The following is a 27,650-nucleotide window of genomic DNA, read 5'->3' as shown; positions in this document are numbered from 1 at the left end:
TTCTGGGTCTTCCTCTCTTTCTACGTCCCATAGGGCTCCACTCTGTGATTTTCTTTATCCACCGTCTATCGTCACTTCGTCTGACATGACCATACCATTTAAGCTGTTTTTCTGCTATTGTAGTTAATAAGTCTTTTTCTACATTCATTTGCCTCTTGATTTCTGCGTTACGTATTCTATCCATGCGTGTTCGTTGGCAACACCTTCTCCAATATTCCATTTCGACGGCGGTTACTTTAGATTTGTTCTTTTTGTTCAATAGCCAGGTTTCTGCTCCGTATGTAATTATACTTTCTACTATTGTCTTAAATATTGTTGTTTTTGTTTTCTTTATTAATTTCTTGTTCCATATAATGGAGTTCAGTTGTTTTATACATGTTCTACCCTGACCTAGTCTAGATTTGATTTCTTCTTCTGTTGATCCATCTTTTGTTATTATACACCCTAAGTATTTAAATTTGTCTGTTGCTTTTACGGTTGTGTTTTCATCTATTTCTAAATCTTCGATTTCCCCTTCTTTTGTTGTTAGATATTCTGTCTTTTCGAAGTTTATTTCCAAACCTACCTTCTCACATTCCTCTTTCAGCTTTCTGAGCATGTAACTCAAGTCGTCTTCATCCTGGGCTATGACCACCTGGTCGTCGGCAAAGCTTAGGGTGTATAAGTGGTCGTCGCGTACTGGGACTCCCATACCTTGACATTTTCTTTTCCATTGTGTTAGCGTCCTCTCAAGATAGATTTTAAACAACGTTGTTGATGTAGGGCATCCTTGTAGTAGGCCCTTTGATGTTGTGAAATCGATTTGTGTACCTATTACCTATTTTAACCGACAACTCGTTGCTCTTGTACATTGTATCTACGGCTTTTATTAGTTCTCTTTCTATCCCAATATCTTCCATTGCTTTCCAAAGTTGTTGTCTGGGTATAGAGTCATAAGCTTTTCTTATATCTATGAATGCTAAATGGATGTCTCTGTTTTTAGCTTTTTTCTTTTCGATAGTCTGCCTTACCGTATATATCTGATCAACGCATGACTTCCCTGCCGTGAAACCGGCTTGATCTTCACCTATTTTCCCTATTATCTGGTCTTCTATTTTGTTTTTGATTATCTTTCCATATAGTCTTCCCATGCTTGATATAATGCTAATTCCTCTGTAGTTGGTACACTTCCTACGATCCCCCTTCTTGAAAATAGAGCTTATATATGCCGTATTCCACTCCCTTGGTAACGTTTCTTCATTTATTGCTCTTTCAAACATGTTTTTCAATATTCTGAATAATTTGTCCGACCCATACTTAATAAGTTCATTCATGAAGTTTTATCGATAAGTTAATTATAAAATTTAGATTTAAGAACAAACTTCAAAAATCAACGACTTTTCAAGCTGATTCCTTCCTCTCCCCAATATACAAGTGGACTTGATAGAGTCTTCAGGGACGCAGGTATCGAAGTGTCTATCAGTCCGGAACAAAATTAAAAAACCTTTTGGGTAATCCCAAGGGTAAACTAGATACCCTTGAAAAGTCGGGAATTTATGAAATATGTTGTAACGATTGTGACAATTCATATGTAGGGCAAACCAATCAATTAATCAATTAATGTTAGATTTGAGGAACATTTAGCTCATTTAAACTTTTTTAGATTAGAAAAATCAAGTGTAGCCGAACATATGTTCAACAATAATCATAAGTAATTTAAAATTAGTTAAAATAGGTAAATAATAGTAGAAAATTAGATGCCTACGAAAGCTTAGAAATTGTTAAGAGAGGGAATAGGGCACTGAACAAGGACAGAGGTCCAATCCCATTTAGCCCATTATACGCGTTGATTATTTAGAGAGAGAGAGCATTTGTTATTAAGTTTATTTTTAATCTTCTCCTGAAGATGCCAACTTGGTTCGCGAAACGCGCGTCGAGTACGCAAAATTGAGTTTCGGTTTGTGGTAAAACGCGTTATTGCGTGTTTTGAAATTGTCATAATTGCGAATAACCATTGCACAATTTTTTTTAGTATCTTCGGGTATTAAATACCTTCCTAATGGTCGCTTTACCTAGAAATTTTCATGCGTTTACGTTTTCAGTCGGTTCAGCTACTCGTATTTTCAAAGCAAATAAAATCTCCTTTTAAGCGGTATGACCTGATGATGGGCAAACTTTACACAGCGTGCTGGTTCAATATTTATGTTTGCGCCGAGTTCGAGATCGGTTTAAAGTTCCTAAAAGTTGCCCCGCTTCCGATCTGCGTATTTGCGTTTAGGTGTTAAATGTTTATCTTGTGTATCAGCGTGAACTTGGAACGCTCGAGCTCATCTCCAGGCATGCTGATTGGTAATGCGAAACGTAGTAAGGATTTTGAATTGTTTACTTTTCTTTTATACATTAAAATCGACAGTTTCATTAGTGATGACTGTTTGATCATTCTTAAGTCTAAAATTTCCGCGACGGACTTCTATTTCCTCCAAAACGTTATGTCTTGGCCTCGCAGAACTGCAGATCATACAGTGGTAAATTCCTCACTGTTTTCTACGATTCTTACCAGTTCCTCAAGGTTGTGACAGCTTCTTCCTTCCCAGTCCACGCTTGCCCACGATCTTTCCCTTTTTTACTGTTTTACTGCTGTTCACGAATTTAAATAGCTCTCGTTTTATTCCAAACTTCCTCGTAACACTCTAAATGTACCAAATTTGAACGTCCATGGTATGAGCTGAGTTGGACAAAGAAATTCCTGGCTAGCTCTAGTCTTCATCTTCTCAACCATTAATATCCGACCCATTTTGGGTTGCTTCACTTTTATCCGGAGGTCAAACTCCTTATCCCGTGAACATTGAAGAAGACTCCTTGCAGACCGACATCGGAATATCTTAGTTTTAGTCGAGCAATTAAGACAAATAAAACCAAAACAAATTGGAAGCAATATTCGCTAATGTTATTATAAAACTAATCATCACAAATCCAGTAATTTAGATATTAATTAAGTTGTTTAATCCTTTTTTAGTTTTTACAATCGACTTTTTAATAATACTTAGACGCCACTGCGATGTTTATTTAAATTTATTCGGGTGTTACTGGAATTAGTATCACAGATTGGTTGTTGCAGATCTATGGTTCCGAGCTTAAGCTTTTTGACATTTCTCGAACCACCGACACTAAGAACTGATAATATTCATTGGCTACTTTTCCGGAATTCCCCTCGAGATCTACTTCATTTTTGGGAGGGCGTTTCCTGGTAATCTTTTTGCTGATGGCCTACATACATTTTATTAATAGTTAATGATATTCCTTTTTTGTAGTTTTATAAGTATCTTGATATTGTACGTCACGATTACTCAATGTGAGTAATAAATGAAGCCGTTTTTTTTCGATTTAGTACAAAGTTTTTGAAATTATCCCACTGGTTGGTTACGTCATTTATGTGTAGCGAATATATATTTTCCAAATTTTCTTTCCCCAAATAGCACAGAAAACTGCTTTTATTTTCCTCTAAGAAAATTCGTTTATACTCAAGGTTTACAGCCTTATTCAGATTAACCTCGAACTCAATTTTCTGTGCTAAACGGTCTGAGATAAAAATTTCTATTACATTGGTATGAACAAAATCTGAATTGTCAATCGAACTAGCAGTTGTAGGTGTTATTCTAGTATTTACCTTAATGGTGGTCATAAGATTAAAAGACGCCGCCATTGCTACGAATTCGTAGCCTGCTTGCTTTATTTTCTTTAAGGAGTTCTATGTTAAAACCGACTACAAATACGTGTTTTTTTCTTTGGATATATTTGACATCTGCCCCATGTCTTTGGCTGAAACATTTTGGCTCGTAAAGATTGCTACTCTTCCATATTGTCCCTCCTCTCTGCAAAACTATAAGGACAGTTTAAATCCTTTGATTCCTAATCCAGTGTTCGTATGCCAATCTGTTTTGGGATAATTGTGTCAGTTATTGTTCACAAATCGAAGAACTATGTAGAAGACACAAAAATACAAGAAGAAGAATGTTCTTAAACGACAGGCACACAAGACAAGAATGATTAGATTACTTATTAGAAAATACATCAAATTTTGAAACGGTCCATTTACGTTTCAAATAAAAATTTCAAGTTTCTGCAAATATTCGTTACGGTCCATCTCAGACAAGACCTACTAATGCAGAATAAACATCTGTTGAGATGGGTTTTATCACGATCCTGCGGAGGTCTGCGGTTAAGGTACTGTAAAATACTTAAAACGTCAAAAGCAATGAATGCACTATATTTTTGGTCGTACAATAATAGAATTCACGGGGATGTATGACGATTTATGTGCTACTTTACGGATATAGGTCAGTCAGACTCTTGGTCCGATATGAAATCTGAGTATACCCAATTTTTCGAAAATTTACCGCTACGGTCGACAAACGAAGTGGATATATTAGACTTCACAGAGGGAAATCAATAAATCTGTTCGCGAGTGTCGCCGACATCAGAGAATTTCATCGGGTTCGACCATTTGGCGTACAGAACGTGATACGCGCGGGAGGGGGGCTTTTCCTGTGCACTGAATGATTCCAAACTTCTAATCGACGACGATTCGAAAACGAAGTCGTTAACCTCCATGAAAAAAATAACGTTTCGGATTCGAGGTGTCATCAGTTCGAATGCAAAGTCATATCGAGCAAAAAAATAACAAAAATAACCCTGGCGAGCGACGTTCGGGAGCGCTAGAGGGGGGAGAGACGACAAAATGCAAATATCGCAACATGGTTGAAGTTTAAAATATGAGGTTCGTGCTCCATATGCGAATTTTGATTCTTTACGGCTTAACGGGTTGGTTTATGTTGTGTTGTGACTGTATTGTGTTGCGCGAGAAACGATCGTGTCGTTGCTTTCTTGCGTTTGTTTTGTCTTGTTTTGTTGCGCTTAACCGCTCGAAACGTTGGTTCTCTTCGTTCGTTTTGTTCGCCCGTCCGCCCGCGCCTGGATATTTTGGTTAGTTGCTTAGGAGAGAAAAAGGAACTCGGTAACAGAAGCGCTTGGTCTAGCTACTAGTGATTATCATTATCGCTTCTTAAGTAGCATTTGAATTTAACATAGTTGATGAAGACGATGTTAGAAATAAACACTCTTGCGTATGGTAATTTTCAGCTGTCCTAGAATTCTCCCCTTTCTGACTTCTTTTTTATTTGCCAAAAGAGAGCCATTCGAACTATATATATTATATATTGAGTCATGTAGGGCAAAATGTAAGGAAAATAAAATTTCAACTTTATCTGCAATCTTCATACGAGAGAGTATACTGGTCGTCTTTAACAGAAAGCTTTTTGAAAATAGTTTGTCCCAGGAAGTTTATAGGACAAGAACCATGAATTACACATATCCCAGGCACAGACTGAGTATGAGTGAGAAGTTTTTGTATTATCAGTGTATTAGGTGTTATAATAGTTTGCCGAACAACATAAAAACGATTAGAGGTTTAAAAATGTTAAAGAAAACAATTTTTAATTTACTCGTAGTGTAGAAGAATACTATAGATTTATTTCAAATATGTAGGACAACCACTGTAAATGACACTATTTCAATGTAATTATGCTTTGAAATAAAGATGAATTATTATTATTGTTATTATTATCATTATTTTTATTATTGCATCATATCATATTGTCCATTAGTGCTTCCGGAGAAGTGCAAAAAGTCAAAAGTAATTCCATTTCCTAAAATCTCAAATTTAATAAATAATAATTAAAATTAGAATGTAGGGTTTGGTTGTACAACCGCATAAGGTCCTCCTGGATAATTCTAAAGCTTTCGATAGATTAAACCACGTTACTTGTCATTTTATATTTTATTGGGTTCGTCTATTGCGTCATCTGCGGAGCCAATTATGTATGGTGTTCCACAAGGTCGATCCTTGGGGCCTCTTTTATTTACTGTCTATATTTGTGACATATCATCTTGTATGCGATTTTGCAACGTGCACCTTCACGCAGTTTCACACACAAATAATAATTTAGAAATTAATGCCAAAAACTCTTCAATAATATTTGGCACTATTCAAGATACATTTCGCGTAAAACTGGTAAACATTTGGTACTAGATTTCGATATTAATCTTCGTTTTATATCTCACTTTAATAATTTAATTTAAATATGTTATATCCAAACAGACATTTGTCGTTAAAGTAATGAAAAAATGATCGTCTGGTTCCCTAGGTTTCAAGTCATTTTAATTGATGTGATACCGTATTTTATTTATTTATTTATTTATTTGTTATATTGTTTTATTATTATATTACTATTTAAAATCGGGAAAGTGAGCAATCAATTATGTCTACAATGAAAGCAAAGGTTAGAATTAAATAAATTTTAACTGCGAGCTGAAGAAGTCTATGTTCATTTGTTTTAAATACACTACGGCTTAAATTAAACTTATTTATATCTATGCCGTTTTGCAAAACACAAATATTATATGTCTCGACGGACAACGTCAGTCTCTTTCGCATCTGATATGGATTAGCGTTAAAGTTAAAGTAATTTTGATAAAAAAAAAACCACAAGGTTATTTACCACTTTGTAAAGAAAAGCAACATCAAAATAGTATCTTCGAGTTTCAGGCGACTTCAAATTGTAAAATTTTAAGTTTTCTTCGTACGTGGAAAAGTGTCGATCTCTGTTGTAACTAGGGTTTAAGTTGTAAAAAAGTTTGTTAAGTGTATTTTCTATTTTGATGATATATTTACTATAAATACGATTCCAAGCTGTGGATGGGGACTCTAGTATGTTATTGAGCCTCAAGGGTTAACTGAGGGTCAAGAACAATTCCCAAGTCATTTACTCGCTTAACCCTTTTCAGCTGTTATTATGAATTATTAATATCTATAAAAACCTTTTTCTTTGGAAGTAGAATATATGGACATTTATCAAAATTTTAGAATAATCGAGCTAGACAAGTGACGTGTCCCAAAAAAATGTAGAAACAGTAAAAACCCTCGATGAGTATACCGAAAGTATAATTCGAAGAAAAGTTAACTTTATGCCTATCCTAAGATAAGTGTTTTTTTTTAGTGGTTGTATAGACCCCAAATTTGCCATGGGCAAAATGTACATACAATAATTATAATCATGCAAATTATTTCTTGCATTATGTAATTAACAACATACATCAAGCTTAATGAAAATTTGACGTAAATCTCGTTATCTCGCGCTACAGCGTAATCTTTTTCATTAAATGTGGTTAGGTTTATGCTCTTTAATTTAAAATAAGTATTTTTCTATTTGTTTACAGTTACTCAGAGGTGAAACCAATGCTTTGGAATTTTGCTACAAAATTAAAATTGAAATTTATATTACATAATAGACTAATATACTAATTGCAGAAACTAACAGTAAAAATAAAAGTTGCATATGTGCGTATAATTATCATATTTCATGCAGTTAGAACTCTGATGACCAATTTTTATCCACTGCTGCAACTTGCAAATAATCTCGCCAAAATAATCTTACTCGTAATACGTCATACGTAAATACACGTATTTGAAGTAACCTAGTCTAACGTCACAATAATCCTCTATAGTGCGGACAAAAACACTTGTGGGTCGCTGAGAAGTCAAGTAATGTTATCAAAGAAAGTATTTTGTCAACAAAACGTTGAACTGAATATATATCTCACAAAACTTACAAATGTTTGGAAAAAAGTGATAACTACTCCAAGCTAGGGGATATAGGGGCACTGGCCATCCGGAAATACTATGCAAACATTTTGAGAAGGTCCATTGAACACGCGTTGTTTAATGGCTATATTAATTATTAATATTATATATATATATAATTAAAATAAGCATCACAGTCAAATAACGCCTCTACTTATTCGAAAATACTCTACAAATATTCCTTACCAAAAATTGAACTGAGGTGGCTTTTACTTAACGAACAAAATTAACTAAAATAAGTAAGAACTAAAAATTCAGATTTTCACGAAATTATATATTTTCACATGACAGTTGTTTAGACAACACCCTTTCTTTATCAGATGTAATATTTACAAACTACCTGCTACCACATATACCGAAAAATGACCATAAAACCTTAATTAATGTTGTTGTGAGAATTTAAGTTCAATAATTCACTGGTCTGCAAAAAAAAATGTTTCTTCTTCTTGTTTTCATGCACGAATTCATCTTATTTTATGATCTAAACACGGAATCTGATATACAAATAAGTACCACACGTAGGCTTTTAATTTAATATTTATTTCATCAAAAAACAGTCCTAAATTATATTAACAAAACTCGATTGAGATTGTAGACCTGAAATATTTTTATTTTCAGCCTCCTCATTAACTGGTGGAACTGGATGTGGAGTGTCTTTAACACGAGGAATTGGTCTCTTTGCAGATAGGACGTTCGGATAAACAATCTTATCTTCTATTTTATATTTATAGGCTCTACTTAAAAAAAATACTCAAACTACACATCAAATACTTAAATCCAATGTAGAGAACATGAACTTTATGCAAAACTTACCAAAATATTTGATATAAAAGGTAAACAATTATGCGACAAGTTTTCACTGAACTGTTGTAGTGCCACAATGAATATTGCGCATGTGTGTATTTACTACATTAAAAATCACCTTCGGCACTTCCCTCCTTTCTCTTACAACTCTCTGAAACTCTTTTTGTATGTATATTTACTTTTTGTAACGTTGACGAATGAAAAAATTGAAAAAAAACAATTTTGAAAAATAAAAAAAAATTGTATCGAAAAATCTAGACGGGGATAGGTTCAAAACGTTTGAATCATTATATTTATATATTATAGATTTCATTGCCAACCAGTGTAATTTAATTCAAAATTTATCGTTAAGGAATACATTTGGATGTTTCATTTTGTTAACCTCCATAGCTTCCAGTAAATTTAATTTTCTACTTTTTGTGGCTAGACGCTTTTTTATTTTTTTTTGAAGGATCTACCTGTTTGACCAATATAAATTTTAGGACAAGATCCGCATTTCGACCTGTAGACACCTGATTTTTGAGATTTTGGACATTTCGACAAACAATAACACTAAAATTCTGAATCTAGAGTCTATAGAAATCTATAAACAGCCTGACAATCTAAACTCCGATATTTACCTGTCGCCAATATGGGAATCAGTCATCCGAGAGAGTGTGTATGTCACTTATTTAGCTCCGCCCCTTCAAGTAATATATAAGCAGGTACAGAGTAAAATGCGAGCCAGTTTCCCTTAACCTTTGAAAAAAATTAAAAAATATAGTGTAATTAATAGGGCAATGGCTTACTAGATTTTGGGCTATCCCAAGGTCTTCACTTGAATATGCATGCACAGACGCGTGTTTTACGTTGGTCCTATAAAATGCGCATTCCAATAGAGAAAACTAACTACAATGAATCTGCTGTATTCAAACTTGTATTTAAACCTTTGGAAAGTCGTAGAAAATGATTTCGTCTTCGCTTCCTATCATGATTATTGTCTTGAAGTTCTTTTTGTTGGGAACTTTAACGCACCTGCAAGAAACGGATGTTGACCTCGTAGCCATTGTGCCTTAATTTTTACTTAAAGTATTATATCAATGGAAACTTTGTGTCAAATGCCGATTCTCAGATGGACCTAGGTGTGACAGTAACTAATGACCTTGCGTGGTCTGTACATGTATCAAATATTGCAAAGAAAGCAAACTGGGCGTTATTTTTGTTGAAAAAGACTTTTAAAAATCCTAGTCCTCGCGTCGTTTGTAGACTTTTCACCACTTAAATTCGCCACATCCTGGAATTTGCTTCCCCAGTCTGCTTCTATTGCGTGACTGTGATGTTATGGAAAGAGCTGCTACGAGCTGGCCACTTCAACTTAGACGTACACCTTACGATGGCCGTCTCAATATACTTAGTCTGCCAACATTAAGTCAGCGTCGGCTGCGAAGGGATCTTAAGAAAGGAACGATTCAGGACTTCACATCGCCTGCATTTTATAAGACTACTAACTATCAATGTGCATAATAGGTTCTCCTCTGCACTTTATTCTTTGTAATAATAATAACAATAATTATTGTCTTTTTTATATGTTATTGTTTTATGTTGTCCGTTAATAAATGAATTATTATTTAAAACACCGCGTTCAGCTAAAAATTATAAACAGCGGTCCGCACCACACCTACTTGTTGCACGCGACGAGAGAGCAAGCTCGTCCTCGCGAAGGACTCGATTATACCCTGCGATCCTCCATTGTCCTGCTATCCCTGTTGTTTGGCGCCCTTGGCTCGTCGTGATTGCAGGACTGAGTGAGACGTCGATTGGCCAGCGGGCTGCTTGGGTGGTCGCTTTCAGTATGATCGCGAACGTCTCACTCGCAGGCAGCGGACCAACAGGGCCCGCTGTTCCCTTTGCAGGAACGCGTCGGTACCGGGAACCGTCAAAAAATGTGGACAAAAGTTTTGGTTAGTTTAGCTTAGTTTTGATCGCCGTAGGATAAGGTTGCGAACGCGGGCGGTAAGTTGCCGTACTATCAGAAAAGAAATCTCGAAATGAATGGAAAACAAAACTTCAAAATTGAAATTGACTGACGGAACTGACGTGGTAAAGTGACGCATCCCGCACGCTAGATCGGTGTGTAATTAGGTATTTTACAGACGGGAGTAGAAAGCAGTATATTATACTATACAAGTGCGGTAAATGGTATTTGACCGCGAGTTTATTTGACACGAGCGGAGCGCAGCGGCTTAAAAAGTTTACCGAACGTGTTGCGTACTATACTTTTTCTACGACCGTTAGTTTTTGGGTACATTTTCGCATTACAACACTAATACAATCACTGACATGACCGTCAGAATTGACAAACGTTAAAATTCATCCGATTGCTCCCAAACCCGTGCAGTAAAATCCCGGAAATGTCCGAAGTGGCTCGGATTCGTGGGAAACGAAACTGACCCGGTAAAGTGACGCTTCTCGCACGTTATATCGGTGTGTAATTGGGTATTTTACAGACGGGAGTAAAAAAACTCAATTAAAAGTAAGAAACGATCATGCAGTCAAATCCACTCGTATCGTGGGGATCTGAAGGTCACTAATTATATAAACTAAATCAGAAAACGCAGATACTACCAAAATGTTGTTATTACTAACACTATTAGTTAGTTGTAAAATAATGAACCTTGAAATAAAAACTTCTTATCATGGCTGTGCTCTTAGTAGGGTATACCTTTCAATCGCAGATTTCGATTGTCGTTTTCCGATTTACTCTTACTCTTCAATTTTCTTATTAATTTAATTATACCCGACGAGTATATTGTTGTGCGTTTCGCTTATATATGGCACTATACTTTTCCCAGCTCCATCGCATTATGGTAGTGTCTGCGCTTCATAACCCTAGAGTTGCGCACTCAAGCCCCAACTTAATCTGAATATGCATGGAGAAGATTTTAAGTTAGTTTGATCTTTGAAAGCTATATTACGTCATTTTTGTTATAGCTAACAAATGTTATTTATGTTAGGTATGATCTATAAATTAATTGATTTTTATGAAACTAAATATGATTTGGCAACGCGCAGAAGCGTCAATACAGCGTGCCCTTAAAAACACGCTGAAAAGACGAAGATTTCATTCAAAAAGGTCTGAGTAAATTTTCTTTTCACTTTTTTTTAAACTTTGATTCCACTTTTTTTTTAAATCGACACAATTTTTGAAATCGACCCACCGAAATTATATAAAATCCCTTTTCAAAATAAAAACATCTGTCAAAAAGTTTTAATTTTTAATTAATTTTAATTTTGTAGACTTTGTGTTATTATTCGCTATTGAATGCACGCGCGTTTGCGTAATGGAATTCCGGCGGCAATAAATTTCCCGACAAGCCCACATCGAACGTTTTGCGGCACGAAATGTCGCCCGTTGTTTTAAATAATTCGCTACAATTATCACGCATATTTACGTCCGCCAAATGAAAACGTATGGGCGGGCACTTTCGCGGATATTTGATATACGAGCGCGCATTTAATTACGTTTTACATACGCGTTACGGTTGTTAATGGTGATTTTCAATAATTAATAGTTACACGTAATGACTTAATAGAATATAGGGAAGGGTGGGACAAGGCGGCCCCCTTAAGCTTTTTATTATTGTGGCTTTTAATCATCAAGCCGATTTATTTGTGACTAACTTTAACTAAATTTACTAAACATTTTTGAAAAATGATAAAAAAAATTTTTTTCTTCATTCTAAAAAAAGTTTTCATTTCCTCTTTGACGACTATATATTGTAATATTGGTCGAAAAAACCTATTTACAACATATTACGAGTCGTTTTTCCGATTATATAGAAAAAAAATGAACGCTATGATCTTTTTACAAATATATTACTAAATAGAGTACAAATAAATTTCAATTTCCCCCTTTGAAAAATGACAAAAATAAACAAGATTTTGTTTTATTGTTATATTGCTCGAATAAACCTATTTTTAACATGATACGAGGCGTTTTTTCGAGTACATAGAACAAAAAATTGATCGTTATGTTCTCGTTACAAATATATTAGTAAATGGATTACAAACAAATTTATAATTATTAAAAGAAATAACGTAGTTGATGATTTGTTTTCCCTGGATTATCTCTTCTCATGTCGATCTCTAAAAAAAATCGCCAGTAGCTGCCAAACTTTTAATTATTTAAGATCGACCTCATTTTATAACTCCTTGATCAAAAAGTAATTAATTAATTAATTAATAATTGGAATGCGTTTAAAAGGTAAATTGAAAGACTCTTAATTGAACTCGAGCCATATAGCTTAGGCATCTAAACATGTAAAGAATTCTTATGTAAGATGTAGCTGACCTACTGACGTCATTTCATTTATTGTTAACATGGCTAACAATTTTTGAACTAAAGAACTATCTATCTATCTGTTTTCGACATGCTCTCGAGAGTTACATAGTCAAGAATAGAACTCTCTCCAGTTTTAGAAATAGCGGATGACTTGAGCAGTGATAATGGATCCGTCAAAAACATTTTGGTTAATGATTTGGGTTTATGTCGTGTAGCAGCAAAGTTCCAGAAGGCCAGAGATCTTGCGTGAAGCAATCCGAGAAAAGAGACCAGAATTGTAGGCAGAAAACTGGTGGATTCTGCACCATGATAACGCACCGTCGCACACGTCATTGTTCGTAATTTTTTGACAAAAAGATCAACAAATACCATCCAAAAGCCGCCGAGTTCACCTGATTTGACTTCCTCGGTGAATTTACTTTCATAAATTCACCGAGCATCTCTTCTTCTCCTAGCATTAAAAGTCCTTGTTCTATCTAAATTGATTGATTGATAATTGATATTTGCCATAAACAATAAATGGCCTGTTGTCTGAACCAAGCTTTTCCACAAAATCGCTGTGCTGTCTTGTTGAATCTAGTTTATCTCTATTATATAGTCTGAATCAAATACACTTTCAATTCTGGACTACGATACTCGTCATTTCCTAGTAATTTGTTTCTACGAAGATTAGGTTTGTCAAGGAACGGCGACGTTACGCCACTGATCCGCGGTGTCGGCCGAATATTTGCATATATACCCACACCGGAATCTGGCGATCCGGTTGAAACACCAAATTCCTCAAAAAAGATCTTTAATTTAAATAAATCCCCCGGAGCTGGCGGCGAGACATTTTTTTTATGCGAGCCGGGTCCCGATCAGGAGATTAAACGTTGGAACCCACCTTAATGACTTTATTACCATAAACTGTAAATAACTGGTCGTTACGGCCGATTTTTTACACGCGCGTCATAGACGCGCGAAGAGGTTTCGGGCAAATTCCAACCGCATATGCAACCAACATTGCCCCAAGTACGCGTGGACGCTTTCAATTCATTATGGGGGTAGAAAAATGTAGGTGGTACAGGCAACCAACATTGCACTGGTGCGTGACCAGTGGTCGCGTACAGTTTTGAAGCGTTCGAGACATTTATAAGTTGAAAAAAATTAGCAGTGACCAATTATATAGCAACTGCGTGAACTTAGGAGTTCCCACGCATCCAATAAGGGCCCGGCTATAAAATTAAAAGCGACAACCGAGAGCGAGAGCCCTAAAGAGAATACGTCGTAAATACACACAACCGTATGGGCCGAGTAGCGCGTGTTTGTGCGAGTGGTTCTTTTATTTGATTTTTACGAGATAAACCATTTAATTTACCGAAGACGTCTGCCTTAATACCTTAGGATATTTATTAGGCAGATTATGGTAGGCACTTGCATCAAGATTAGAATGGAATAATTATGAATTTAAATAAAACCTCGGGATCGGGTATCGTCGGAGCAGGTTTTAGAACTTACTATGATTAACGACTTTATTATACCTTCAAAAGAAAACCGGATTTTGTAACTTCATCATTGTGCACGGGCACTATATGCACGCCTTCGTCTCCTCGTGGGCATCTCTTATCTCACTCTCCGTGCACTTTCTCGATATTATACCGGGGACGTCATTTACCTCTATAAAAATGTTTCCGCGATAATCAAAATCTTTGTTCAACGAAACCTCCCATAAGCGGACACTCCGCCGATGTTGCCCCTTTGACAGAGGGGTCCGTTTAACAGAAATAAACGTACGCAGTTTTATTACTTATAATTTATCAACACACCACAAACGAAAAGCTAAAAACACTCCAAAATGTGAGTAGATTGGTATTGCTCTCTCTCTGTCTCTTTCATATCGTTAATCACTTTGAAAGTCGCACTATACGACGTAAGAGGGTTTTTGCTTTCAACAATATCATCATCTTCTTTTGAGATATTCAAATGCAATGTCCTTAAATACTCACTATAAATATAAGGTTTCTGCTTTCACCATTATCATCCTCGAGATAATTCCCTTCTTCTTTTACACTTGTTTCTTCAAAATAATAGATTGTGTGTAATAATAGTGTTGAAATGACATGTAGTGCTCATTTGCAAAAAGAAAATTACGATAAGATGTATGATTGTTTCTGCTTTCAACAATGTCATCCTCGAAATAATGTCTTCTTCTTTTGCAGTCCTTACTTGCATTATTTTCTTCAAAATAATAGATTGATAATGCTGTAAATTGTTGAGGTGTTCAAATGCAATGTAATCCCCATTTGCAAAAAAAATAATTAGATCGTTAATAATTTTCAAAGCTTCACTATAAATAGATATAATATTGTTTCTGGTATCAACAATATCATCCTCGAGATGATTCCCTTCTTCTTTTGCATTTTTTTTTCTTCAAAACAATAGATAGATAATGCTTATTTTCCAAAACTTTTAGATCGTTTATCACTTTCAAAGTGTCACTATACGACGTAATATTGTTTCTGCGTTCATTCTCGAGATGATTGTCTTTTTCTTTTGTACTAGTAAATAATAAAATTTAAAGTTCTGAATGATTCCCTGGTTTTCAGGATAACACACTGATGTCGCATTGGAGGAAAAAAGAATCAGTTTTGTATTTTGTAACTTTACCTCACAAAAATGAGATGCAGTATTGATCAAATTTTTCTATTTTGCTTTGGCGTTTTCCCATCAAATTCTAGCAACTATTCTTAATGTTTTGTGTGTACTGTAGATGTGTATACCGCTTGGAAATTTCGGATATTACATATGCTGCTATTAGATGAACTTGACTTCCATTTTCTCACATAAACTAAGAAGTTTTTGAGTGATCATCGACTTAATTTAAAATATAGGCGAAATGGAACAAAGTAAAAATTCCGGAATTAAAGGGAGAAAGTTTTTATAGAAAGGAAATTAAGGAACCCGCTTTTGTGACTCCGATAAACTCGGTTTTCTGGCGTTCCATTTAACTCTAGCGTTTTTAAACAGCATAGGTGTTAAACGGGTAATAATTAACGGCGGGAGAGACGGTTGAGTGCCCCGGGACCATGTCCGATTCAAATTAGAAGGGAAATTTCTTGGACGGCTGCCGCACCCGCAGCTGACACCATGACGCTAATGCGACTTCTATTATCGGTCACCAGTTTCGATTTGACCTCTCCATTGACGTTTACGTCATAGTAGAGGATCCCACTGTAAAAAATCTGTCCTGATCGCTATACCAGATGAAACATACTTTTTTTATATTATTTTTAATAAAAAATTATTTAATTATTTTTTTTTTATTTCTCATCTGTTATTCTTAAACCCAATAAATTTAGTAAAAATCTATAGCAAATAACATGTAGAATGAAGCCCCACCTGATTGCCAGAATAATGATTGCTACGAATCAAAGTTCCAAGTACAGAATAGAAGGCAAACCAGTTAAACTCTGAAGAAGCAAACAAAATTGGCAGGTTCTATTGATTAATTGTCAAGTATCAAGTATCCCAAAACAGCATAACTGACTTTTTTTAAATCGAAACTTAAACTACACGCTCATTAGACCACAGAAAATGGAAGAAAAGTGCAATTTGCATTTTTGAGTACTCAGGCCCGAAATGCTAAACCGCCACAAGGGCAGGGCAAGAAGAGCAGGTTATTCCTGCAGCAGTGTAAGAACTATTCATGAATATTTAATACTAGATCGCTGAGACAGATTGCGCGTTCACGACGACACTATACGTCGTGGTCAGTGCCAATTACTTGCTCCGTTTATCGTGGTCTCTACCCACAAGGACAAGCAGAGTGTCCGATCATCGGTCCTGTTCTGTCGCATTTTTGAACGGTCGCGTTTCAATCGTGAGAAAACGTACACGGACGATTTGGTCTTGGTACCAGCCGGAACCGTACGGATCACTTAATTTCATCTCACGTTAAGCCCAAGACAAAATCTGAACAAACCTCCTTTGGAACAACATTAAAGTTTGGACAAGTATTGACATAACCTATAATATATAAATAACTAAAATTCTATAGAGCGAAATTGAAGGGACTGCTTTTTTTTTCGTTATTTGAATCGTTATATTTATCATAAAATTTTTTAAGGGAGGATTTCATTGCCAACCAGTGCAATTCCTGCAAGACGGTAGGAGTGTTGAATTTTTTCTGCTGTTACCTCTTTCCAAGCTTTACCATAAAGTTGACTGCATCTAGCATATTAATGGAAAATTTGTCTTCGGACTCCATCATTTCCATTAAAATGTTTTTCCTGTATCGACTCTACAATACGTATGTTACCCGTCTAAAATTGGCAACAATGTGTGGTACCAACTGATCATCGTTTGGTTAGAGATTTTAGGTGAGTGTTTATGCAAAGCGAAATAATATATTCCGTGCCCACCGCCGCTCGGTAATTAAACGAAAAATCCGGAACACAAGCTACTGACTAAGTACCCAAGCTGCAGTCCCACACCTTTGCGTGCATATCCGAGACGATGCAAATGGCTCCCTCTTGAATATTCCGGAACATGCCGTGCGAGAGCGCGCATACACGGCAACGTCCACAGCTAAAGTCGGTCGTGCACGTATTTGGAGGGTGGTTCGTAGACTATAAGAACTAATCAAGGGAAATTGTTGGTTGCGTTCAAATATTGGCATTTTGGATTCTTTCGAAATTGCCTATTAATAAGGTTTTTTCCAATTAAGGCAAGGAAAGCTTTTGAGTATGTTCCACCAAATAAAGGAAAACGAGGGAGACCAGCTACCGCATGTCTGGATAAGGTTATGACAACTCTAAGTGAGAAAATTTAGAATGATCTGCTTGAACTTTGTGATGAACGAATAATTTTCAATTTTAGGTAAGGTAAGCTTTGTGTAAGAATTGCAAGAACACCTTAAAACTTTCTCCACGAGCCACCAAACTACGGAGCTGATAGAAACAAATTGTTTTCGAATTAGCACGTTAAAATCAGTGAAATTGAAGTTATTGTACGACCAGAAATATATTGCTTTGACGTTCCAACAGATGTTTATTCTGCATTAGTAGGTCTTGTCTGGGATGGACCGTAACGAATGTATGCAGAAGCTTGAATTTTTTATTTTAAACGGAAATGAACCGTTTGAAGTTGGACGCTGCGGGATATTTTCTAATAAGTAGAAGCGATTACTTGTAACATCAGGTGATATGTATCGTTCTTACGAGTTTAATCTAAATTGCAATATGTTCGTATATATTACGCAGGTATTTGAATGTGATCCTTCCAAAAAGTACGTATTTATATACCTGATCCTCAAGCATTAACTATGCGAGACCGTTTTCACCGGATAGTTCAAAGGTTAAGGGTAAGTACCTTTATTATATTTATCTTACAGGTAAGTACTATTCTTCTTATTGTATTTTTGTGTCTTCTACATAGTTCTTTTATAAACAACTGTAGATTATATTTGCGGTAGATAAAGGTACAGAGATCGTGGAATGAAGCGGATGGATGTTCCCCAGACGAACTACCTCGGCAATAAAAACAAGTGACATTGAACTTAATAAATTGTCACTTTTTACTAATTTTTTTATGTACATGTTCGTGTAGGTAGAGAACTTCCTAGGACGGTCCTGGGATGGTTACGGGTAAGGGTTTGCGGTTTTCGAGTAATAAAGAGTAATAAAAGTTAATCGTAGAGTCAGTTGTAAGAGCACTATAATTCCGATCGAAGTATACCACTCTCTCGCCAATTTGTTTCCAAATTGAAACCATGGCAACGAGTATTTTTCCCACCAGGCGACGCGTCATCCTACTCAGACGATTAAATGAGTCGTCTCATTGTAAACGCCGCCAGAGGACGTGGCGAGCGGTCTCAGATTTCCGAACGCGTAAAAACGTCACCCGAACGGTAACGATTCTATTTAACAAATTTCCGAAAGCCCCCATACAAGTGTCAAAAATTTATTTGCTCGCCGGCCCCGAAATTTATTTCGCTCCTAATGGTCCCGAGTCATTAAAAACAACTGTCCCCCCCTCACACCCCGGCCGAAACGTTAACCCGGGGCCACTGCTGCGCTCCGCAGTTGTTTTCCTTTCTACCTGCTCCGTCGACGTCGTCGGAAGAAGGACCATTGTCCGAAACTATTCTAGGTAAAAAGTCGAGAGTCAGCGGCGCGCCGGGGGGGCCGGGGGGACGAGCGTTCGTTTTTATGTCTTCGTCTACTCTCGACCGGGTCCGCGCTGTTGACAGATCGTCGATTTAGACCTCAGATGATGGAAAGGGGACGGCGCCATAAGAAGAAGAACAACCGGTAATGAAGATGAAACTAGGAAAACCAACAACACCAAGGCCACTGCTAAAATAGGGATATTGTTTGCCGCGAACTTTGTTCGAAAGATACTTGGAGGGAGCTATGAAAAATTGTCCCTTAATGGACTATATACACTACGTTTTACCGACCTTCAGCTCAAAACTACGACGACTTAAATTACATGATGCGAAAACTCACCGAAGAGTACAATTTATGGGACCTGAGAGTAAACACAAAATCGAGATACCATCAAGCACTGCAAAACTTATAAATATCTAGGAAATGTGATTTCAAACGCTGGCAAACTCGACAATGCAATAAAAGACAGAAATTTTCAAGACAGACTAAGAAAGAGCTGGAGGGATTGTATAGAATTTTATTTATAATTTATCAGGCTTGTTGAGTCAGCTAATCCGTGGAAGAAAACTGTTATTACTGTTATTAAATTCACAGTAAAAATTGCCTGCTGTTGCGTAATACGTTACGAAACTATTTATATTATAATGTACTTTCGTACTTTCAGATAAAAAATTTAACCTATATTTTATACCTATTTTTTTTTGCTATAAACCATTACCCAAGAGCATTTCTTTTTCAGTTGACGTGGACTTTGAAAAACAACTTCTGGGTTTATCACTCTTTTGGATTCAACGAATTCCGGATACTTAACTAGAAATTGGACAGTTATGTCTTCGCTCCTGAAATAACTATGTCATGATTCATTGGAAAATAAAATTACTTACGTAAAAAAATATCTATCTTACTCCTGTCAATACAAAATATAATGTTGTCCGATATATGCGTGTCATTACCATGCAGAATACCCAAAAATATCAGTCGGCACTTCTGTTGGCCACAACTGCTAGGATCATTCGGCGTTTGTGGTACTAACTCTTGCAGTTTCGTCTTATAAGTGTTAATACCTTGATTTATACTATTGAGGTTACCCGCAATGTCGACAAAATGGGTTAGAATATCGTCTCGTAATTTAGCTTTTTAAAATGAAATCTGGATGCGCCGTTATGCAACTGAGTTAAAAATTGTTGATTCCTATAAGCATTTAAAAAAATTAAAATTAACAGTTTTTCCCAAAATACCGCTTATTAACATGTATGTATTAGGAGTTGTTAAAGTCAATGCAACCAAAACAAAATCTAAATCAGGAACCATCAATTACTACAATCAGTACGAAAGGAGGCACTAAAATTGTAGATTCAGATTTAGACGTTAAAAGGTGACGGTGTGGCAACAGCGCGGAGTCGTAAAATCGCGCGTAGGTGACTACACTGTTCGAGATCGTTTTGTAGGGACAAGCCGCATGTTAATTTCGTGGTACCACGGGCTCCGGGGGGGCAGGGTGTGGGTCTCGAAAGCTTGGGAAACGTGTCCCATAACGAGGCGGCATAGCTTAATTTTTTTATAATTTATATGTTTATCTTTCACGGAGATGGTGAATAATTTCGTCGCTCTGTGATCGCTTCATTCAGTTGTTATTTTTGATTTAGCCTTTTCGTGGTAGGTATATAGCCGTCGGGTCTTAATGTTTCACTTCCGCGGCGAAAACCGCGCTGCTTTCGTGGGTATCGTTCGTCTCTTTTTATTTCTACCTAAATCGGATTCGATTGTAATGAGCGTTTCGCCTTTTTTTAATGACAATTTATGGCATTACCTCGAAGTCCACAAACTAGCACAATTTAAGTTCTTAACAAAATGGAAGGTTATACTATAATTATCTAATATTGTCATTGTTTTTCTCCTTCCTCGTGAGCATAATTTATTTTTTGAGGTCGCGATTTTGTAGAAACCCTTTTAATATGTTTTAGAATGTTGTAAGCTTTCGATTACGTTATGTACAGGGGCACACTCGCTATAAAATAAAAATATTTGAAGAACTTTTGTTTACAAAATTTCGAAAAAAGAAAGTGCAAATTCACACACCAAAAAATTTTTTACAAAAAAAAATAGTGAATTCACAAAACTTTTTACGAAATTTTGCAAAAGAATAATTAATTCACAAACTTTGCTCGAAATTATGTAAGAAACCTTAATTTTGAATTTTTTTTAATAATTTTAAAACCGGTAATGACGTTTACGTTTAACTTTCAACTATAGATTAATGATATTAAACATCACAATTTTTGAACCAATTGTATTTTGATTCATAATAACACTTGTTGCGTTATTTGTACACCCTGTGACGGATTGTGGAATATCTTTTATTATAATAATTAATACGTACGTCATTATTAAACCTTTTTTTAGCAAAACTTCCTCAAATAATTAACATTTTTTTAATAAATACCTAGAAAATATGAGTCGTACAGTGGTAACTTTTATTATTAATTAAACAAATAATAATAGTAATATTAGTTAACGTTCAATTAAACGATATTCTTCCACTTTTAAATTGTTTAACAAATATTTCATACATTTTTATTTTTTTATAATAAATATAGCTAGCTAATTAATTTGGCTACGAAGTATTTGTTTTAAAAATATGCAAGATAGTAAAAGGACATAATTAAATGTTAAGTTAGTAAAAAAATGCAAAAAAAAAACTATTCTACAGTCGTTTGTAAAAATAAATTGCAAAACATATTTAATCTATATATTTAGTTCATTATGCTGTCGCTGACAAATATGTACAGTTATTTATCTGGCTCTCTAATGGTACGGCAGTGGCCATAACCTATAATGGCGAATGATCGTGGCAAACGCGGCCAAGAGCATTAAATAAAAAAAATCTGTTTCAAAACGCTTTTAAGTTATATGATTTCAATAAAACCGGGTATAATAAGTAACAAATATATACTTAGTCATTAAAATGCCTACAAACGTAAATATTCGAATCTCAAGTTAGTTTCTCGAATTTGGCCATTTACGGATACAGTTTTTTTTTTAGCGTAAACCACGCCCTGTATATAAACAATGAGTAGTGAACGTGATCGAAAATCTGCGTTCGTGTCGCCGCGTAAGCGTGTGTAACACGCCGCCATAGTGTGGCAAGACAAACATTGAAAAACCACGCGAGTTGCGGTCAGTTCGCCATCAGATAACACCCTCGAACGGGCCAATTAAGGCCGTCCCTGTCGCTTCACGTGACCCGAGGTGTTAATAAGACCTTATCTCGTGGCACGGTACCGCGCATGCGTTGCCCTTAATTGGAACGCGGCAATATTATCGGAATGTGAAATGCACCCGGCCCCGGGAAATTTCAATTCGAAGCGAGTTAACGCTGCGTCTAATTGAATCGCCAGTCCGAATTGTAACCCCAATGTTTAATAATCTGGCGGTTTATTTGCTTAATTGGACCTATCGGAAGCGTCTCCGCCGGATATAGGTGTTATGGGCGAGTGTGCCATGAGTGTGGGTCCGACGTGATAAAAATCGTAAAGAAGAAGCGTCGGAAACTAACCACGATCCATAAATATATTTAAAATCTTTTTAAAAGTTGGAATAAAGCTGAAATAGGAAGGGCCAAATCGTTGTGCGTGACTGAAGTCAGAAATCCCAACGAAGAATAACCCAAGAATATCACTTAGGATGATTGTCGCGCATGTTGGATGGTAAAGATTGTTAATCAAATGGAGCGACTCTTTATTGACCACATTTCGAAGGTCTTAATTTAAATAAGCGAAGATCTAAGCAGTATGGAGCAACTTCGAGTCAGGTTACGAGTTCGAGGGTTAAAACTTTTCTTATATTTTTTCATATAACTTTCGTAAATTTTATATCTAAATTTAAACTAACTTCTTTCGTTTTAAAAGCTTTGTTTCTACCACCGTTACATTCTCTTGCTTCCTTTGGAATACATTGAAATATACGCACGAATATACAAACGTTAAATTATTGAATACAAATTATAATAAATTTTACAGTAATAACGCTCAAAGCTGAAATGTTATTCCTTTCCTCACCTTAAGTTCTTAACTAAAGTAATTCAACATGTATTATCTATTATTGTATTATTATACTGAAGAAGCCAATAAATTTACCAGCACAGCAAGCATAGAATTTAGCAAAACGAAATTTGGACTGCCCAATAAAAAAATATGTGATTTTTCTTTTGCAATAAATTTTAGGTCGGTGCGAATGCATTAAAACATTATCGTATATTTATTTATTTATTCTTTCTTTATAAACGCCAACTTCTACTCTAAATACATTGTTATTGACGATTCTCAACAAGCTGCTGTAATAATTTTTACAAAACTTCGTTTCGCCAATCATGCTGCTGACTTCTTCAGTGGTTGACTGAAACTGTTTCAAGTCGACAAAAACCGCCGCAGCAGGAATCCAGAAATTTTGTAGAATCACAGTTGTTGTATTTTTACTATTTACGACATAATATACAAAAAATATGATTAAACAGTATTTATTTCGATTCAGAATGAGCTTTAATAAGATTGTTTTAAGATTTATTATTATTATTATTTAAGATGATACGAATGAAATCCGCATAATCTTGAGCTCTACAATGTTTAAGTATGTTTTGAATCTTAGAGGTGAAAATGACGTACAGTAGTACGTCAATTAATTGAGGCCTTATGAGCAAATTCGACAGTTAAGAAATTTTTAACCTTATATAACTGCAAACAATGCTTCGTGATGTATTATGTCAAATCCTTTTGAAAAATCTAATAATGCTAATACTATGATTTTACCCGCATTTGTGGCCCCGAAGATGTCGTCACTGACATTCGAATCTGATTTTTCTCTACATGTTGTGACAGCTGGTTATTTATAATTTCTTGTTTATTTAGTTCTATGCCTCCTAAACAATAGTCTTCTTCCGTATAACGGGGGGCCATCAACGCTTCCATGCGCAATGCAACAAATCCACGCACTAAGATCTGCGCAAGCGCGGCGCCTCTTCTTTTCGGTCTTGCGGACAAATCAGCTGAAACCAGTCGGCCAAACTTCCGATCGCCGCGAGGTCCGCACGCCTCTGGCCGAAATGTAAACGAATAAACCCGTCCATTATGCCGCAACCTTTATTTTGCCGGTGCCGCCTCTGCGGCGGTAATTGCGCAGGCCCAGAAAAAAAGACCCGACCCATAAACAACTGCAGCTTTTTACGGCTAAATAAAAGTTAACTCCGAAGAGTACATTATCAGGTGTGTCTCTTTGGAGCGGACCAGATCGAGGAAGTGACCGCCCGGGGTTGACCACGGGAAGTTTAAATCGCCTGGGCCGTTGGGCCATAAGCGCAAGGCAAGGCATGCCCAGGCCAATAAAGCGGCGATCGTATTTAAATTGCTCGCTTAGGCTCAATTTCGGTCTTGTTTTCGTTTCGGTGCGTCTTATTTATGTCGGCGCTAATTCTCGATTGCGAATGTTTTTCGTGCCCGGACGAATTCCGGGAACGGAGTATACGGTAGTGACGCCGAGCGGTTTAGATTTGTAGCGCTTTCTCGTGTAGCGGGCGAGCAAAACTCAACGTAGTAGCCCTCTAATTTGCATTGACAAACAAGGATTATTTAGATAACATGTTCAGGAAAAAAAGTGCGTGCAGATCAGTGTTTAGAATGAAAAACCCGCCAAGTGTAAGTTAGCATGTGGAAGAACCCCGTTTTTCTCATACAAAAATGGCTTTCGACCACTTCCTAAAAATCTGGTATGTTGTAGTCTTTAACGTTGTGAACAAATGTTTTAATAATGGAAGATAAAAATTGTTATGGGTTAATTTTGTTTACAATCCAAAAGCACCACATTTTGTGTCTTGAAAACAAACTGCCATTACATACATATTTTAGTCCAAAAGTTGACAGATAAAAAGTTACAGGGTGCTAAAGTATCAATTTAATTTTCGTATTTATCGTTTAACTTGAAAACTTTTTAAGGATATTGAATCAATTTAAGTGAGGCTTAACATTTACAAAAAAAAAGTCTTTTATTGTATATGCGGTAGAATGGAATAAGTAAACTTTAATAATAATAAAACTTAAACCACTGCATATTATTCGAAACACCTTTCTTTTAACTATGTTTTATTTCAGTTCTTTGCTAAAGACATGTATTTCCCCACGATTTAAAACACCCCGTATTGGAAACTTTGAAACTATGTTACGGTATCTGAACAATGTATTACGCCATTTTCCTTTACAAGAAAAATGCCAGTCTTGTGACTATTGTGAAAATTATATCAAAATTTTAGGATCGTAGGATCTCTTTTGCATAAGAAAGTAAGGGGTCCTTTTGGAGTATACGAAGAAGATCTTACAGTCCTAATAGCATATCGATCTTCATTTTGGACGTATGCCAATATTACATAGGAATTTCAATTTAAAAGAACCCGATTTTTTTATTTATTCGTTAATCATATGTCCAGTTCTATTCACCGGCTATTTAAAGTTTAAAATTCAATTTAATCGTATTAATTTTTAGATATTTATAGATATTTAAGTACGTCATTTACCAAATGTCTAAATGGAAGCTAACACATTTTTTTCTTCCGATTTCTCTTGCTCCCTTATGAGTCGGGGCGACAACACCGATAATTCTCGGGGCCCTTTTCAAACGAAATGTTTTGATGTTGCGTTGTGTCGTGTTTGTAAATAAGTTTTTTTTTTACGTTGTTCTCGCTTTTTGTTGCAGGGTAGGCGCGAGCCCAGGGAGCGGGATCCTCTTGAGTAGGGAACTGCACCCCGCTTATCGACTTCCGCCTCATATGGAGTACCTCTATTCTCTGCAGCATTCCACCGCTAATTCCATTCACGGTAAGCGTAAGACTAACCAAAACTAACCAAATTATACTCGAAGCAAAACTTGCGTACTACTAACAAACTAACTAAACAAAACAAGTAAACATTACGTTTTTGTTTATTAGTGTTTCTGCGTCTATTAAAAATGAATTTCCTTCACATTCCGCGACATCGTCTACATATCTTACCCTTTCGGTATGTATCTATATATTTATGCACCAAAATTAAAAACAAAAAACAATAATAAATAATTCTCCCCCAGGAAGCGAGTTATAATTGTAAATGTCAACCTGATAATGATACTTTTTAAGAAAAGTGTTTAAATCTTGGAATTTGGAGTTTTTTTAAGTGTATTGTGACTATAAACTTCACTTTTTTTAATTTCGAATTCTGACTGTGGGTGACCTAAAAGTTTCTTCGCATAATAATTAATCTAATTATTCTTTTTTCAATAATAAATATTCGATCAATGTTAGTTGCTTGAGCCCACGATAGAACAGCGCTTCAAAAGAAAATTTATGTTGCCGACTTTTAATAGCAAAGCAGATTTTGTTTAATTTCAAACACACGTGATCAATTGATTATATCTTAATTTGAAATTTAACTCTTCTATTGATTTAGCCGGTATCACTGCTGTTATGTCATCGCGGTATAAAAAAGTTAACAGTCTTTTAGTCTCTTTGTTAAGCCATTTACATATAAAAGAAATATGGAGGAGGACCAAGAATTCCTCCTTGAGGAGTACTTAACTCTACACTAATTATATTGCACGACTCAGTACCAGCTTTTGAATTCACGATGATTGATGTATGAAAACACCCAGTCATTGGTGCTACCTCTGGCACCTACCCTGTGTCTTCCTCTTACTTTGGCACCCCTGCCCGTCCCACCCGCCTTTGGTACCGGTTGCTGACATTGACAAAGTCGTAGTCAAATCCGCAATTTATGCGTAAAAATGGCGTTTCCGGAATTTTTAAATAATAATTTGTGTAAATTGCGAATAAATGTTCTACCTATGATTAATATTGTTCTATTATGACTCCAATGCATTCTCGAAGTTTAAGGTCGTGGTTAGCGATAGTTACCTACTATAGAACGGTATTAGAGTGAGATATATTCTCGCACCTCGAGGCACTCGATCATGTCTGGTCCGCGTAATGAGATCTCGTCTTCGCTTCGTTGTTATGCCTTTTACATCGACAACGGCCTACTCGATGAGCCTGTCCGTCAAACGTCAAACGGATAAATGCGTTTCGAGGATACAAAAGTACCAGCGGGGTGAACCAAATATCCGTGCGTTGCTTAGAGACCAGAGGCGTCGGCTGTTTCGGAACTACATTCACAATTTCTCCTAAACTCGTTTTTTCGGTCCTTCGAGCCGGATTCTTCCGCACACAAAAGCGAAACGTTGTCGTGTACCGGATGTGGGTCCTTTTCAGACTCGTTCTAAGTACGTCGAGAAACAATCACGCTCGCCCGTATGCTTATCGTCACAACTGAAGCGTCTCTCGTGACAGTTTTATTATTAACGCCGGTAATGCAGGGCCGGATGTCCACGCTGGATGACGTGAGTGCGCCCAGAATTTTCGTTTCCTTACACTCTTTTGCTACCAAATATGGATTCTAAACTGATAAATTTAATTTATTAATTAATGAATATAAAGTGCAGTGTAGCGGAATAATAATAATAATAATAATAATAATAATAATAATAATAATAATATAATAATAATAATAATAATAATAATCAACTTTATTTCACATTGTGTCATAAATACATTACCTAAAAATAATACAAAGGAAATCAGCGTCAAATTTCAATTACATCGTATTTACAATTATTTAAATTTTAC

General features: G+C 36.0%; 1 protein-coding gene across 1 annotated transcript in view; it reads left to right on the top strand.

Annotated features, from left to right (window-relative positions):
* LOC132698180 (transcriptional activator cubitus interruptus) overlaps positions 1-27,650 on the top strand; it is a 121,293-nt gene that overhangs the window by 60,285 nt on the left and 33,358 nt on the right. Inside the window, exon 3 of the mRNA XM_060664112.1 lies at positions 25,691-25,812. Within this exon, the coding sequence (XP_060520095.1) occupies positions 25,691-25,812 (122 nt within the window). The remainder of the gene's footprint in view (positions 1-25,690; positions 25,813-27,650) is intronic.

The sequence above is a fragment of the Cylas formicarius genome, unplaced genomic scaffold, assembly GCF_029955315.1.
Source record: "Cylas formicarius isolate icCylForm1 unplaced genomic scaffold, icCylForm1.1 PGA_scaffold_2__14_contigs__length_35257938, whole genome shotgun sequence".
NCBI classification, from domain to species: Eukaryota; Metazoa; Arthropoda; class Insecta; order Coleoptera; family Brentidae; genus Cylas; species Cylas formicarius.
This window is presented reverse-complemented; position numbering and strand designations above follow the sequence as displayed.